At 37.6% G+C, this 15,585-nt stretch overlaps 3 protein-coding genes across 7 annotated transcripts in view; 1 reads left to right on the top strand and 2 right to left on the bottom strand.

The window, feature by feature from the left end:
- The window catches only part of LOC136338681 (cubilin), a 64,609-nt gene extending 60,537 nt beyond the window's left edge, over positions 1-4,072 (bottom strand). The window contains exons 1-2 of the mRNA XM_066281298.1: positions 3,942-4,072; positions 1,085-1,196 (exon numbers count right to left, since the gene is read on the bottom strand). The gene's annotated coding sequence lies outside the window, so the exon portion shown is untranslated. The remainder of the gene's footprint in view (positions 1-1,084; positions 1,197-3,941) is intronic.
- A 1,882-nt stretch (positions 4,073-5,954) lies between these two features.
- Syp (Syncrip) overlaps positions 5,955-15,585 on the top strand; it is a 36,365-nt gene continuing 26,734 nt past the window's right edge. For all 5 annotated transcript variants that reach the window (XM_066281306.1, XM_066281307.1, XM_066281305.1 and 2 more), the window contains exon 1: positions 5,955-5,973. In XM_066281306.1, coding sequence (XP_066137403.1) covers positions 5,964-5,973 — 10 coding nt within the window. In that variant the 5' untranslated portion in view covers positions 5,955-5,963. The remainder of the gene's footprint in view (positions 5,974-15,585) is intronic.
- Positions 6,898-11,869, bottom strand: LOC136338682 (uncharacterized). Its single transcript, XM_066281299.1, has 9 exons — positions 11,206-11,869; positions 10,564-10,780; positions 9,996-10,198; positions 9,813-9,942; positions 9,593-9,758; positions 9,320-9,538; positions 8,605-9,220; positions 8,436-8,553; positions 6,898-8,239 (listed from the first exon to the last, which is right to left on the bottom strand). Exons 1-9 carry the CDS (start codon positions 11,676-11,678, stop codon positions 7,976-7,978), a joined length of 2,406 nt encoding a protein of 801 aa, XP_066137396.1. The 5' UTR covers positions 11,679-11,869; the 3' UTR covers positions 6,898-7,975.

Here is a 15,585-nt window from a genome sequence, read left to right as displayed (position 1 = left end):
AGTAAGATCCCAAAAACCCGACATCTTAAAGGGCAGACCTTAATGACCATCGTGATAAGAGATTCAATTCTGATTCAAGCTGCTAGACCTCCCTTTTCGATTGTATTTATACTATGCGAAGAATAAGGGCATCAGGAAGTTTGGATTTTGCCCGTGAGTAGCTAAGTTTCGAGGCGGTCAATGGGGAAACTGGATGACTTAGTTCTTGTAGGGCTATTCATATCAATTGCGAGCGGGATAACGGAAGTTTCCGTTGTGGATTGTATTTGTGTAATAAAGGCTCACGAAGAGTGTCTGGAATGAAATAAGCGCTAAAGGACAAAGAGTGTAATACCTAAGCGATTTTTAATGATCCAGTTGAATGAGTTGCAGGAAGATGTAGGGAACATGCTGCCCTTTGTACCGACTCAGTGTCAGAGAACTTTCTGGCCTTCCGCAATTCAAGATATTTCCCCATAATCAAAATTCCGCAGTATCTTGTAGGGCAACGACTAAAATGTGAAATGCCCCTACCGTATGTATCATTATGTGAAGTGCCGTAACATGGGGATTTTGCCTATGTTCAAAAATGTATGATAAACATTCACTTTTTCATAGGTAAATATTTCCCAGATGGCCCGAAAATGTTCGGGACACCGGGTGGTTTTCTCGACCCGTAATTTGTGGTCTTACGCGTTAAATTTTTCTCCTTACGTTAGGCTCTGTTTTGTTAAAGTTATTCCCGTGAATGCAAGTAAGAGGTGAAGTTCCAACTCTGCTTTAATTGCTCAATTAGTCCAAAGATCTTGTGAAAACGGTTAAAAAAGTGTTCGATGGGGTCATTTTTAGCACTCATTAAAATTCCTTCTCTTGAACTTCCTGATTTAATTAAATTTTGAAGAATGGTTGGTAAATAGCATTAATTATGAATGCAGATTTTGGCGGCTTAAAGTTGTTGCACGGCCAGGTTTACGGCTACGTAACTCATAGCTGAAAGCTAAAAAAAGAGGTGAATCTTTAAGTAACCTAATGTTTGACCTATTTTGTTCTCTGTTTAATTTTCTTTATGTCTATTATATCGCCAGAGTGTGGTGGGTAAACTTACCCTTAATATGTGCCTGTTCGTGGCCCCTCCGAACTGACAGCCGTAGCCATAGTAAAACAACAAATTCGATAGTATCTTTGGGCGTAGCCTCACAACTCGAACACTGAGTAAACTGAAACAAATTTAATTCACGTCTACATTTACAGAAAGTTTCATACAGCGCTAAACCTTCATAATATCAATAATTATCACCTAACAAACGACTTGAGAACTCTCATAAACTAGGCGACAGGCAATGGCATTTCACATAGTTGCCTGAAATCGCCGCATTTCATGCAAATTTCACAAGGGCTTACGTCAGAAGTTGTGTCAAATCGTACTTAACAGTGCCACGAAGACAAAAAAATATCTGGAATAAACAAGTTAAAAAAAGGAAAGGTGGATGGGCTCGGTTTGGAGCGATGAAAGGAAAGAAAAGCCATATATACAGGGTGCAACATATCGTCATTAACTATTGGGGGCGGTAGAATTCTGAAAATTAATAAAAAAGGCTGGTAAGCCCAAGTTCAAACGCGCACCATTTCCGATATACGGGGCGGCAGTTTCGCATTTTTTCTTATTATTATATTTTGCTTTTTTCTTACTTCTTTAAGTTAAATTTTTTTAAATTTCGTACACACATTCTCTTAAAGTTCATGTACAACAAAATGGCAAAATTATTCATAACCATATACAGGGGGTAAGATTTTTTTATATTATTTTATGCTTTGTACCTTTTTTTGAAATACCTTGTATGAATTCTGATCCCAAATTAAAAAAATTTCTTCATCTATTCAAGTTTTTGGTCTGTTGCAACATTTTCGCATCTTTCATCGTTCATCTTTCACTATCTATGCAGATTAAAAATCGAAAGGAAATAATGAAAGAAATTATCAGGTTTAGTTATTAACTATTTGAAACAATTCGTAACATTTAATCAATTTTCTTAAAATAAAAAAAAGTCACGGATTCTTCGATGTCATGACGAACACAAAATTCACAAAACTGTTGAAAATGTTCTCCTGCAATGCAAAAAAAAATCATAAAAAGTCGCCACCCTGTATATTAAAAATAGTGCGTTTTTAACCATGAGCGTTTTTGTCGTTTTTGTCGAGAGTAGTATAGTCCCTTCAAATATCTCCATGATGACATGTTACACCCTGTATAAGACGCAACCGAGAGGGACCTAGAACTACAAAGGTACTAATAGTGCTCATTACTAGAGGAAAATGTGAGAGAAAGGAAGGACACGATCAGGAAGACGTGAATAAAACAACTAGAGAATTGCAATAAAGGAACAAAATTTTTTTTTTAATTCCGCAATGAGGAAAAATATGCATTACAAACATGCAGTTAAATGTACATAACAAGACAATCAATTATTGTCGGAACAGGCACTAACAAGGAAAAGAAAAAAGATAAAGAATGCAAGGAGGAAGAATGGAGTAAAATGGTTAATGTTATGACCGAAGCAAGAGTAAGGAATAGATAGGGAGGCTATTCACGTTGGGCAGTAATGCTGTGTTAAACAAAAAGACTGACCAAAAAAGAAGGTAACCAGACAACATGAAATGGGAGAGGGAAAGAGAAAGAAAAATTGCATGTGAAATATTTATTTGTAATATCGTCATGTAAATTATCAATGTATCAAATTACAGGGAAGAAATTGAGGCTAAAAATGAAAGAAATAAAAAACCGTTTTAAACGAATTCCCTTGGTTTGAAGAGACGTGCCAAATCTGTCTAGTAGAAGACAGATATTTACATTCTCATCCAATCCCACGGCAATACATGCGACGATTTTTCAATCGTTAATGCTTTTTAAACACCAATTAAGTTAATTAGTCAATTGACAGTTTTGTTATTCGCGAACGTAATTGTTGAGAAACTCGCTACCTTCATCGCTTCGAAGGCGTGATATTTAGATGACACACTTCCTAGAGCATACACAAATCAAATTTAAAGCAAAAGAAAAAATAACAATGAATTAAAGCAAATTAAAAATAAACGCCGAAGCAAGAAAAGAAAGCAAAGTCATATTTATTGTGTTGCTTTACACATAAACACTAACAGATTTCAATCTTTCGGTACATCCACACTTCTCGCCTGATTAAAAGTTAGGTGGGGCAAACCCCCCAGTGTATACTCACGAGAATGCAAGGAACCTAGTGACTTCAAACAAAAAATCGCATAAATAATAAATATGGCAGTAATGCTTACTGCTGTGAAGAGAGATTAAGGTCAGGTTGCCATGCAAATCGGCATTTTACAATGGCATTGAAGGTGTGTCAGATTGTCACATGTAATTAAGCCTTTGTTTACCCCGCCCAAAAGCAGAAAAAAAAACATATATAGATATATGTATAAACTGTGAAAAACAATAAAGAGAGAATAAAGAAAAAATGGTAATAAAGAGTGCAATAAAGAGAGAAAAATTCTCAAAGCTCCATACTTAAAGAAATATTGAAAATTGTCTGTAAACTGTAGAGTTTTTTTTAGCAAAGTACTCGCTCTTCAAGGTACCGCAGGATGCAGCAATCGAAGTGACCAAGATCAGCCAAGAGATATGACCAAGAGTTATTAACTTGCACCACTACTTACGTCTAATATGACCATTGTCAACACACTACAATAACCAAATCCTAATATGCCACTGCAACTAACTCCTGACTATAAAGTGGAGATGAACCCGCACTTTAAAGCGGAAACTGACCGCCAGCAGCATCAGCAATATCAGTAGCAGCAGTAACTTATGTGAAAACAAGAAAAGCTCATTGCGTAAACAAAAGCAGGAAATGTGTTTTGTGTCTTGTGGTTTTTGGTGGCCAACACCTGGTTCGCCATTTACGTTTTTGTATGAGGAAACAAGGGATAATTACCGTATCAGTTCCCGTATCGGGGCGGCACTCGCGGCATCGCGTTGTCAGGCAAGGGCGACCAAGCGTCGCCCCGCCCCTGGCCGGCGCATCGTGGTCGCTCTTCGGTACAAGGGCGGCGAACAGGTCGGCGCGCGAAGGCGAAATGGGAGCGGTTCGTATCGGCGCCGCGACGGCGACGTCGTCTTAAGGGATGCTGCGTCGGCGCGTTCCAAGGGCGCGACGGATCGGGGCTGTGTCCCACCCGTGTTGCCGCACTGAGGACGATTCGATTGTATTTCAAGATTTTTTAATCATGTGTCAATCACGGTTTTCGGTGGAAATGTAGGGGGGCTTAACTACTGTGTACCGTTCGCCTACGAGCACAAAATGTTGACGTTAGAGATAAAATGCATACGGGGCGTATTAAAATTAAGAGGCACCCATTCATAGAGTCGCGTTCCACTAGACATTCGACTCTAGAATTTTATGTGTCGGAGCAGCGAACGCTCACGACGGAGGCCGTTTAATTTTTGAACACTCTGTATAATATCGACTAAATGGCTACTGCGCTTTGCGTAAAGGGCTGTGTTTTTTGGACAAGGTCAATTTTTATTTACTTCCCGTCGCGTCTCGTTAGGGGATTTCCATCACCCTGTATCTCCGAATATATACTGAGTGTAACAATGATCAGGACTTCGAGAAGGATTAGTAACGGGTATATTAAGGCCGGTTGCCCATAAAAATTATGAATACAATGATATTTTTTATCTGTCGGAGAGTCTGAGGTGCCAGGAAAAATGTATTTTATACAGGTTGATATGAAGCAAAAGAGAATTCATTACATCACTGCACTGTTGGGCTTATCCGGATTTCCATGGAAGTCGGTGAAAACAATTGGTTAGTGTTCAGCTTTTATTTCACCATTTGTATGGAAATGATCTTTCCGGTAAAGCTATATGTAAATCGATACAGAAATCTTCGATGATTGTTAGACAGTAAACATTGTAGATCTATGATGTGCAAGGTTGTGAAAATCCGATGGCCTATAGCCCTTCTGTTATCTAAACAAACACTTTTTATTTTCTCATAATTTTACTTACCGATCAGAAAACGAGTAAATATTTCGCTATTTTTGAAAACTTATTTATTTATGTGTCACGAGGGAAGCCATTGTAGAGCGGCGCGCTGTTGCCTTTCCGCTTCGTGGCTTGTAATAACGAGGGCGATAGTCAAACGTAAAAATGTCAAACGTCAGTTATTTATAAATCATCCACCATCTTAGTTTTTTCGAAAAGTCGCGGTGATAAGGTTGGCGGTATATTTTCTTATTTGGTCGATTCTCACTTCAAAGTGTAAAATAAAATGTTCTAAAAATGCTCAAATGCGGTTTCTGCATATACTTCTAACTGTTTATATTTGTATTTTCTTATTATGCTATTTTGTTCTTCTTTCCGTCTTATTCTATGTGTACAGCATCCTCCAACAACTCCAGGATAATATTCATTCATGAAGCCTCCTTGCTTCAAATCGAGCCTCCCATGTCCTGATAGCCGTTCATTAGTTTAGTTTGGACGGCGTCAGTTATCAGAATATCGCTATTATTTAAAGGTAAGTCATAGCAAGTAGGAACTTCCTCAAAATGAGTGTTAAGTAACGTTGAGGTATGAAGTAATGTTGGGGTAGTTAGCCACTAAGTCTTCCTATCTCTCCCTCGTTCAAGTTTAAAATTATAAACTTCACATATTTTGTATCTGATAAGTAGGCCTCAGTGCATGTTGCGTTGGCAAGCAACAGAAACAACCATCTATTATCATGTCTTGTGGCTTTTGTGTTGAAATTTTCAAAACTCTCATGAAAAGCTGTTGTGAATTATCGTGATTTTCCGATAAGGTAGCCGTTATTATGCAACAGATCCTAATGTACAAATTCACAGTTTACTTCTAAGATACCAAATGAATCTGTTTTTTGTCCACAGTTTTCCAAAATTCATCAAAAGGTGCATGGAGCATTGACATCTTGTCTTGACATAATTGAAAAATCGCCATGGAGTGTTGTAAGTAGAAATTATTTTAATTTATGCTATGTGGCATGGCTTTGCATAAGTACTTATGCTGCTTCAAACTGGCAGTTTGCCTCTCGGACATGGTATTAAGTTAAGACCAAATAGTCCCTACTACTACGTTTTGATGCACCGTTAGGCATGCGATGTGGTATAAGGCGGGGAGGCATATTCAAACTATTCCAAAGTGATATTCAACATTTAAAAATATCATAGAGTTTCCTAATTTTCTTGAGGACTTTTCACATTTAGAGCAATTGTTGATGAATAAATTTTTAAAGCTTCCGAAAATATTTTAAACGTGTAATTCAAAAATTCACGCAAGTTTACAGGAATCTTCAGGAATTGCTCAATCGTCCTAAAAATGCGCCTTAACCCCCTCAATTCTGAGGATTTTCACCCTGAACCTCATGTTTGGTACCTTTTAGTTGATTCTCAAATTACAAACTGGAATAAAATAAACCTTCCATTGTTGCGAAGTTTATCAAAATCAATAATATTTCCACGACTCCCATGAATACTTTAATATGAACTGTATGTTTGATTAAAGAAAGTCTTAATCGAACATCAATAGGAACACGGTTTTTAGCGACGTCTGTTGTATAAGGAAAAAGAAAATAGTGTTGTAAATCTGATAATCTAGATGTGAAGAAAGTATGAATTTCTCTTATTTACCACATTGATTCATAATAGTGAACTGGTTTATTTAAAAGAAAAACACCCTTTGTTTTGTAACTTATTTGCGGGTTTCAACTACTACTGTCCCAGTTGATGCGGAACATTGAATAATCTTTTCCCTTTCACTCTGTATTCCTCGAATTCAAACCTTAGAAAATAATTACCCATAGACACCGTAAACGAGTATGAGTGGTGGATAACGAATAGGATAACTAGGATAAAGGTAAAGTAAATAAAGAATTCAGTTTTATATAAGATTTATTTCAAAATTCATAATATACACGTGGATATACATATTGTAACCCTGGTGCGGTTAAGTTTAATGCTATCCATAATATCATATAAAATTACATATCATTAAAACTGAAAAGCCAAGAAATATGTGTTGGACGGATCTAAGTCATCTTAACAATATCAATATCAACAAATTCTGCCAAATGGGAACCTTTCTTACAATTATAAAAATAGAAAAAAAATCGAGAACATCTCACTACAATATTTAAATCTAAAGCTGCTCAGAAGCAGATCATTTAACGTTTTAATCAGTTCTAATTTTTGGATTATGCGCATGGGATTAAAGTAAGGCAATATTATTTACTAGTGCTTCTCGTTGCACGACAGTTCATATATTGCACATTAAATCGGTTTTGGAAGTATATTTAAGGCAACATCCAGCCGTCAAACTATTCTACCTAATTTTTTAATTGACTGTGTCAGGGATTATTTTAAACTGAACAATTTAAAAAAAATTATGAATATAATTTTTGATTTAAGTAAAGCAATATATTGTTGCTTATTTTAATTAAGTAATTCTAATTCTGACCTAATTTCCATTAAGAAAATCTAACTAGAAAAGCCAAATTCATTGTGTAAAAATATGGTATTCGCCGGCGTTATGTGTCATAGGAGTACAAAGTTATGTTTTTGAGATCACTGTATAAGGCATTCTTATTAATTTTAGTAGTGGTCAAGCCCTTCTTTGTATTTGACAAAGAAATAAGTCGCTAAACTGCATTTATTTAAGATAACAATAATTAAAAAAGTATTTATAATCTTACGAATTCGTATTACTTTGGACGGTTTAGTATTAATACGAGAAATAATCCTAATGCAACATCAGACGATTTCCATTTGAAATCTCGAGCTAAATCACAAAGATAACTTATGTTACACCTTACCCTATTTACTTTACAAAAATAAAAAGGCACTAATTTGTAAAGGCCTTCAGATCTAAAATATGTACAGTCATAAATTGCGCAAAAAACTTCAAACGTATATTGTACTCAACAATTATTTGCTTCATAAATAAAGCATTAATTTACCTGTGCCCAAAAACCCCAAAGGCCAGCATCAGTGATAGCAAAATTACAAGTAAATTAGTCTGTATGCTACTGGCAGCTGCATATCTACACCGAAACATGTCAAATCTGGTCTTATTGTCGTCCATCATATTGGTGAATTCGGCTTCCATGATTTGTCCATCATAGTACGTTATGGGGTCTTCGAAGGGATATTCAAAGCCTTGCTTACATTCACATTTGTAACCTCCCGGCTCAAAGCCTCTTCCCAATATTGGCACACACTACATGATGTAAAATATTTGTCAATATAATAAGAAGTGATGCTAAGCAAAAAAAAGTTAGGAATTTGTTAAAAAAAAAAACGTTTTTTTGTGTCAAAATTTCAAATTACAATAAGTACCCCTTATTAAAGATGCTTATTGCATGTTATATCGTTGACGTATCCATACATTTTTAAATATTTCTCGCTCTACTTACGTATGACGTTTTTTGGTCACACTTGTGAGTGCCCTTAAAAGCATTTGGAACGTAATATTTCTCTGGACACTGGTTTATGTCCAATTTCAGCAAGTCCATTGTGACTGCAACAACACCCCTACAAATTTTTTTGTTATCCTTTTACCTACATTGCAAAGTAAAAACATACTTGAATTCTAATTTGACCTTCAAACTGTCCCAACCGAAAAACGGTGCCGCATATTTAATTTTCCACATGGGAACCTTTCCATGGCAATCGAAATAGGGCGCCGTCCAATAACCGTGGTGCAACCTGGCACCTCTATAGTAATTAGGGAAGTGTTCGTACTTAATCGTGGTCTCTCCGGTTTCATTGAACCGTACTCGAATTTTCATCCAGAACTTCTCCAAACTGTCGAAGTTAGAAGCCCATCTGTGTTTAAGCGAACTGAACCATGGCTTGTTTAAATACACTTCGTCGGACTTGTTTAACCGGGCCAAATCTTCCATGTTGAATTTCCTCGAGTTGAGCTGTTTCTTGTAGGCATAGGGAGCGAACAAAGTCCTATTGGTGAATTTGTTTCTTTCCCAGTATGTGCCAGCAGACCAAATTCTACTGTTGCCCAGAATAATAGCTAGCGTTTCGCCGATCATTTGGTCTTCTGTTAATGATTTATCTGCCACTCGTTTGCCGGAATAAACTTCTTGAGGATCGGAGACTTGTAGGAAAACACTTATAAAGTTAGCGAGGCGGAGCGCCATTTTGGCTTCATTTTCAAAAAACTCCTCTGCACCAAACATAACGCCTGAAATAGTTTTGATTTGTCATACATTGACGTATATTTCCATGTAATGTTTAATTTGGTAATTGTATTTATAAATTTGTATTTATGAAATTTACGTACCTCCTGGTAAAATCAACTCATCCGGTCTATAAGTCTTGCATTTCTCCTTGTTCATCCCCCAAATAAATTCTAGTACTTTATGTATGTTAATGACTGGTTGGTCTAACACCTTTGGGCTCGAACCTTTAATAGGAAACCTATATTCTGGATGTCTATCCTGCTCCATTGCCCTTACATACCATGGAGCTTTCTCCCATTCAACTGGCTGCTTTTGAATCCCTTTAATACAATTTTCTATGATTTTCAAATACGTACACAAAAATATAACATTACATCCAATCTTTTTGCAATCAAATCCGTTATAGTACTGTTCCTCGGTTGCCCGTTCAACTATTTCACCGAGGAATGGTCTCCTAACTTGGATGGGTAACCGATAACCTGGGTTGCACCGGCACTGATAACCTCCTCTTCGAAAACCCCAACCATGTATTGGTTCGCACTAAAAGGAAACAACTCATAATTCACACGTTAAGGTGATGTAAATAGAATTAACCTCTGTGGTTTCTTTTTTACATCTCGCAGTGTCCGCAAATCTATTTGGTTTGTCATTCCCTGCGGAAAAGGGACATTGGTTGATGTCAATACGATCGAAGTCCATTTCCACCACTGATACCGCAGTGTACCTAAAAATCATAAATGATGTCTCGTTTTGGAGATTTTTAGATCAACAGCTTACGTTGGATATTCCACATGTCGAAATCCCGTATGTCGTGGATAAATATCCGCAATAGGGACCACCGCTGCCACCAACCATCTGTTGGACTTTCCACAGTCGAAATATGGCCTAGTCCACTTGACTGGGCCTGGATCTTCGTCGGACCCTGGAGGTCCATGGAATGTATACGTTTCGTTCGTGTTGTTGGCATAGCGAATTTCAACCTAAAAAATTAGTATATGTAAATAGATTTCTAAAAATTGCGATCACACATTTGACAAAATTCGTTTTTTCACATTTCCCCGTTAGAATTTGCCTACATAGTTTACACCCTGTGTATTTGTTGTGTAATTTTATTATAGAGGGTATTTTATAGACTATAAACTTATTCATTATATGTGTAGTACTATAATTCAGGTAAGCCTTTATCATACAATCTGGCGCACCCTCTAGACAGGGACAATTGAATGTAGAGTGTTTGTTAATACTGTTAATTAGAAAATTTAGTATATTGATTCCTTTACTTTATATGTCCATCCTGTCAAAGACACATTTAGAGTACCAATCCAGAAGAGTTTTTTTAAATTACCTGATAGGTCGTTTTGGTATCATGCCTAGTATTCACTTGATCTGGTAACCAAGCCTTGTACCATTCGTTTATTCTGTAGTAGTCTGAAGTATAATCTGCACTAGTGTTTGGCGGCACGGCTCCCAAGTCGTGAACTGTAAAGGTATTCAGTGTGGAAATTCGTTCCAAATGGACTGGGTCGTTGAAGTCGTCTGTTCGGAACGTTCTTGGTGCAAACCTGTGTAAGAATTTTTCTGAATTCATTCATTTTATTCGAGCTGTATGTGGACTGACAGTACTGCCCATAAAATAATGGTGTGAATTTGATATTACGGAGTAGTAGGCAAAAGGACATCACAAATATGGTTATTTTTGAAATGAAATCTCTGTCCACTTCTCTTTAAAATCTATAGGGTGTTACTTTTCCTGGAGTCATATCCCCCTTTTGCTACCCTAAACTTGTTTTTCCTAAATTTGCACTTAAGGTGTGGAACACCTGATCATTCTGACCTTCACTATCACATAGCAAATAGTTCAAACATGAATAATTAAATTATCAATCTCTATTTTCTGACACCCTGTATATATTGAATTACTGCCATCTTTCTCTCACCAAAGATGGCATTACTGAGAAACCAAATCCTTCCTTTGAATCCAACCTACCTTGGGAAAGTTTTGTTGAAAAACCCCTTATAGGAACTCGAGTAGGACATATTTGGTGAGAAGTAAATGGCACTGGCATTGATGTGTTTATTTGTCGATACATCTGCCACTGTTGACAAGAGGTAGTACATCATTCCTGGATCATAAGTGTCATTAATGGCAGGTCGAATGAATCTGCTCTGTAAGATGTACGACCAGAAAAAGGCTCTATTCAGAGCCATGTTGTGCAGGTGCAACAATTGAGTTCGGTTGGGAAACACAGGGTTGATGTTAACATCTTTGACGTCTGGCAGGTGCGAGACAGTGTCCGTAGGCAGGTACAAGTCCCCTACGTGTTGGATCTCACAATTGTCCTTGTTGATGGACCTTATGGCTCTAGACACCTCGTCGAAGGCGTCCCGGGCTTGCCACTCGTACTGACCGTGGGTCACCGACAAATAACACCACCCGATCAAGCAAAACAACCACCGCATCTCTTCTTAATAAGAAGTAGGTGAATAATGAGGCCTCTCACTCACATATATTTTTGTAATTTGGGTTAACACGGGTTTAAAAATTCAACCGAATTGTTTAACTTTTTAACGTTAAGGTTAAAAACTCGACCCAACCCACCTAGAGCTTGATTACCAGATCTGCACCCACCTATGGGTCGTTGTTTCCCATTAGTTTATTCGGTTTCCGTCAGTCTTTGGCCAGTGTTGCCACTGCTTTTCTGAAAATTTCCTTAAAGAGTCTACCTATTGTCAACAGTAGTCAATAGAGACCACGGTGACGGGGTGAAAAAAGTTAAGAAAGGAGAGTAGACTATGTTAGAGGCAGTTACTTAATTTTCCGTATTTATCGTCATTATCGCAATAGCTATTTACTAGATGACAAAGATCTCTAATGTTTGCTGGAAACCATGATGTCAGTAACAGAGGTAATTGGGTAAACCTTCGTTAGAAACTGTGTAAACTGTAGTAAAACCTCAAAATTTGTGCATCGAGGTAGATAGGTACGTTTTGGGTAAGTCAATGATACACCAATATCTTTAAACCTTCATTTATTTGAAAAGAACAAGAAATATACAAAAATTCTTCTATGTATATTTGCAGGAACCCTGCTATTTCGAGGTATTCCTTTGGGGAAGTGATAGGGCCTGACGTAGGGTGTGAATTGAACTTGTATATACATATTTCAAAAAGCTCACTAGATTTTGAGTTTTTTAAATTTTTTTTATCCAGAGTTTTCATTTTTTCAGAGCAATTTTTCGAGAAACCCTTTTTGGATTTTTCCACTTTCGCTGTTCGATCACTTATCCAACATTAAAATCTTCCGCATGGAGTAAAATAATTCTGTAAACATGCAGGCTATGTGAAGATTCCGAGCAAAAACTTTCATAGAGTCATTTCTGAAGATCAGCTACCCCAACTTCTTCTAAGCATTTTTTAAAAAAGCTTCAAAGTAACATGCGAATAACTTGCTGTAAAAACTTCCTCATTTCTGTAGCTATCCAATGAGGTATTCCATGTTCAGTAAGTCATTAGTGGTCAAAAAAAAATTGTCGAAATGCTTCGGACGAACAATTTAACTTAAATTTAAGCAATAAATAAATACACACATAATGCAAATGTTAAAATGTCAGAGAAGTGATCGAGTGGCAAAAGTAAAAAAAAAATCCAAAACGAATTTCTTCAAAAATCACTGTGAAATCATTAAGACCCCGAAGAAAAACAAATGAAATAACTCAAAATCTGGTGAGTTTTTAAATATGCATATAATTCACTTTTTACCTCATGCTCTATCACCTTCCAAAGGGACGCGTCGAATTACCAGTAACCCTGTATATATTTATATTTATTACTATTTACAAAACATGGCATAGCTTGGCAACATCGCTCCGTTGATTGTGGCCTTTGGCTAGGTGGAGGGGACGTTAATTCAATGATTAATTCAAACAAGTGGTCGAATGTCCAGGTTATGCATGAACGTTAGGCAACCAGTCGTACACGCTGTATACTAGCAACCAAGCGCAATTCCATCGTTATCGATTTGACAAACCCGATAGGGCAACAACTTTATAATTATCCATTTTGAATCCATTGGTCGTTCTAAAATTTAAATGTTAAGTTCACAAAATCAATGTTAACCTGAAAGGTTGTGATCTTTAAACTAAGGGAAGTCGAGTATATACCAGAATCAATTGGGTATGCAACCAACCTCGTAATCTTGGCGCTTAATATCTAACAACCGTTCGGAGACCGACCGTGAATTCAAATACGCCCGAGAAACGGTCTCCATTAGGGTCCTACCGAGTCCAACTTTCGAAGGCACGTACTGGGTACTTGTTACTCACATTTGCTTCGAGAAAGGTCCCCGGACCTCGGGTAGAAAGTACCGCCGGTTCTTACCGGTTAGCCACGCCTTACGCTACGTCATTGCCAGGGTGCGGTACGAGTAGAGGCGTGGTGTTTGTCATAGCACAGTGATGTTGGAGTCTTGTTCCGAATGCGGTCGGGATTACAAAACGGGGCCTACTCCGGTAGGACTCTTTTTTTTTTTTTTTTTTTTTTTTTTTTGAGGGGGGCGTTTAAATTTTTTTCCAGTGCTATATTTTGACATAAATGTCAAAAAGAGATAAATAACAGTGGGGCGTTAACTACCAAAATGATAATTTAATAGAATGTTTTATTTAATATGAAATTTTTAAGAATATTTCGTATGACATATCCCATCCCGATTTTCGACGGTTTTGGTAGTTTTATTTGACAATTGAAACAAGCAATTTTTTAACTGATCACTTTAAAAATTTTCTTTAATTTCCGTGATGTTATGTGACGTGTTGTTGTCAAATAATTTATTTTGCAAATCCACCCCGATCATAGGGAATAAATTGATCTGCTTTACGGTCTTGCCGTAACTGTGCGAACGAATGCCGGCCACGTTTTTGACACTAAAATTACAGAAAATAACTGCGGATTTCGAGAAATGTTTGGTACTTTTCGTAATTCATTCTTCAACGCAGCTCATACATTTCCTCGTGTTTGCACCTATTTTTTCGCGCTCGCATCCGAGGTACTTCTCGAGTGGTTCTCCGGCAATAATCAACGTAGTCCGTGTAGGTGGCGCACAAACGAAATAGCCAAACGACTTTCGTGCAAACGCCGCTGCCGGCTGCAAATACCACATTAATTTCGAATCGTCAGTGATCAGATCGAATCAAATTTTGATTCAGTAGTTAAGGAGCACATCAAACAGAAACCGTGCTTATCTTCGAAGGTTACCCCACTTAAAAAAACTATGCCAGACGGGACCGTTTGCTCCGAGGAAAAGTGAAGAACGCGCATTGCGTTACGACATCTCTGGGGGTATCTCGATGTTCGCAGACAGAGTCGCATTTTTGCAGTCGATCCCTCATTCTTTGTTCAGTGCATTCACCTTTAACGAACTCACGAGTAGGACTTTTATATCGCGACCCAGACGAAAGTCGAGGCATTGAGAAACGCGGACTTCCTTGCGAGAATTCAAAACGTAGAGTTTTTGTCGCAATGCAAATCGCATTTTTTTGAAATTGCCAAAAATCGGAACCAGTCAATTTGGCGTAGATTGCGCGACATGCCACATTAGTGTGATAGATCCAAGGGAGTTTATGGCACGTTGAAACGTGCAGATAGTAATGTGTGCAAGACTGGCACTTCGCGACGTGTTACGTTTAGTTCGCACACGTCACCGTACGCCACAAGGGACAACGATAACAATTAAAAAACGCTTTGTATGATTTTTTTTCCACAATTGCTTCGTCCGACCAAATTACACTTCAGAAAAATTGGGACTCGTCTTTTTCACGTATCGCAATGTCTTCGCAAAGGTGGACCTTGCGTTCGTGATTTTCTGTCGCATTTCTAATTTTTGAGGTTGTTCCTCTAGCCTTAAGACAACGTTTTTGAGGTTATCCATTTATATATATATATATATATATATATATATATATATATATATATGCAAATTTGCGCTAGGGGCATGCGTCCTGTTTCCCGTAAATGTCTGATCCACCACCGCCCGTGAATCGTCCCGTATGGGCCATGATTCTCCAGTTTTTAATTTGGTACCCTCCTGAACCTGATTGACCAATAATAATAATAATAATAATAAAATAACCTGTGCCTCGGGTCTCGCTAATAATAGCCATAATTGCAACCACGAACGACCCTACCACTAGCTAGGCAAAATAGAAAACGTCAGGTCTATTTATTCAAATCCGAACTCAACAGGTCGCAAACGTGACGTCGACATTTACACGACACCCCTATCGCAAAACGGGGAGACCCCTTGCGAAGTTTCGACGCCATTCGAACGCACCCTTTTGTATTCTGTACAAATGCGAAAAACGAGGACAAAAGA

The sequence above is a fragment of the Euwallacea fornicatus genome, chromosome 4 (genome assembly GCF_040115645.1).
Source record: "Euwallacea fornicatus isolate EFF26 chromosome 4, ASM4011564v1, whole genome shotgun sequence".
Lineage (NCBI taxonomy): Eukaryota > Metazoa > Arthropoda > Insecta > Coleoptera > Curculionidae > Euwallacea > Euwallacea fornicatus.
Note: the sequence above shows the minus strand (reverse complement) of the source record. Positions and strands in the feature narration are given on the sequence as shown.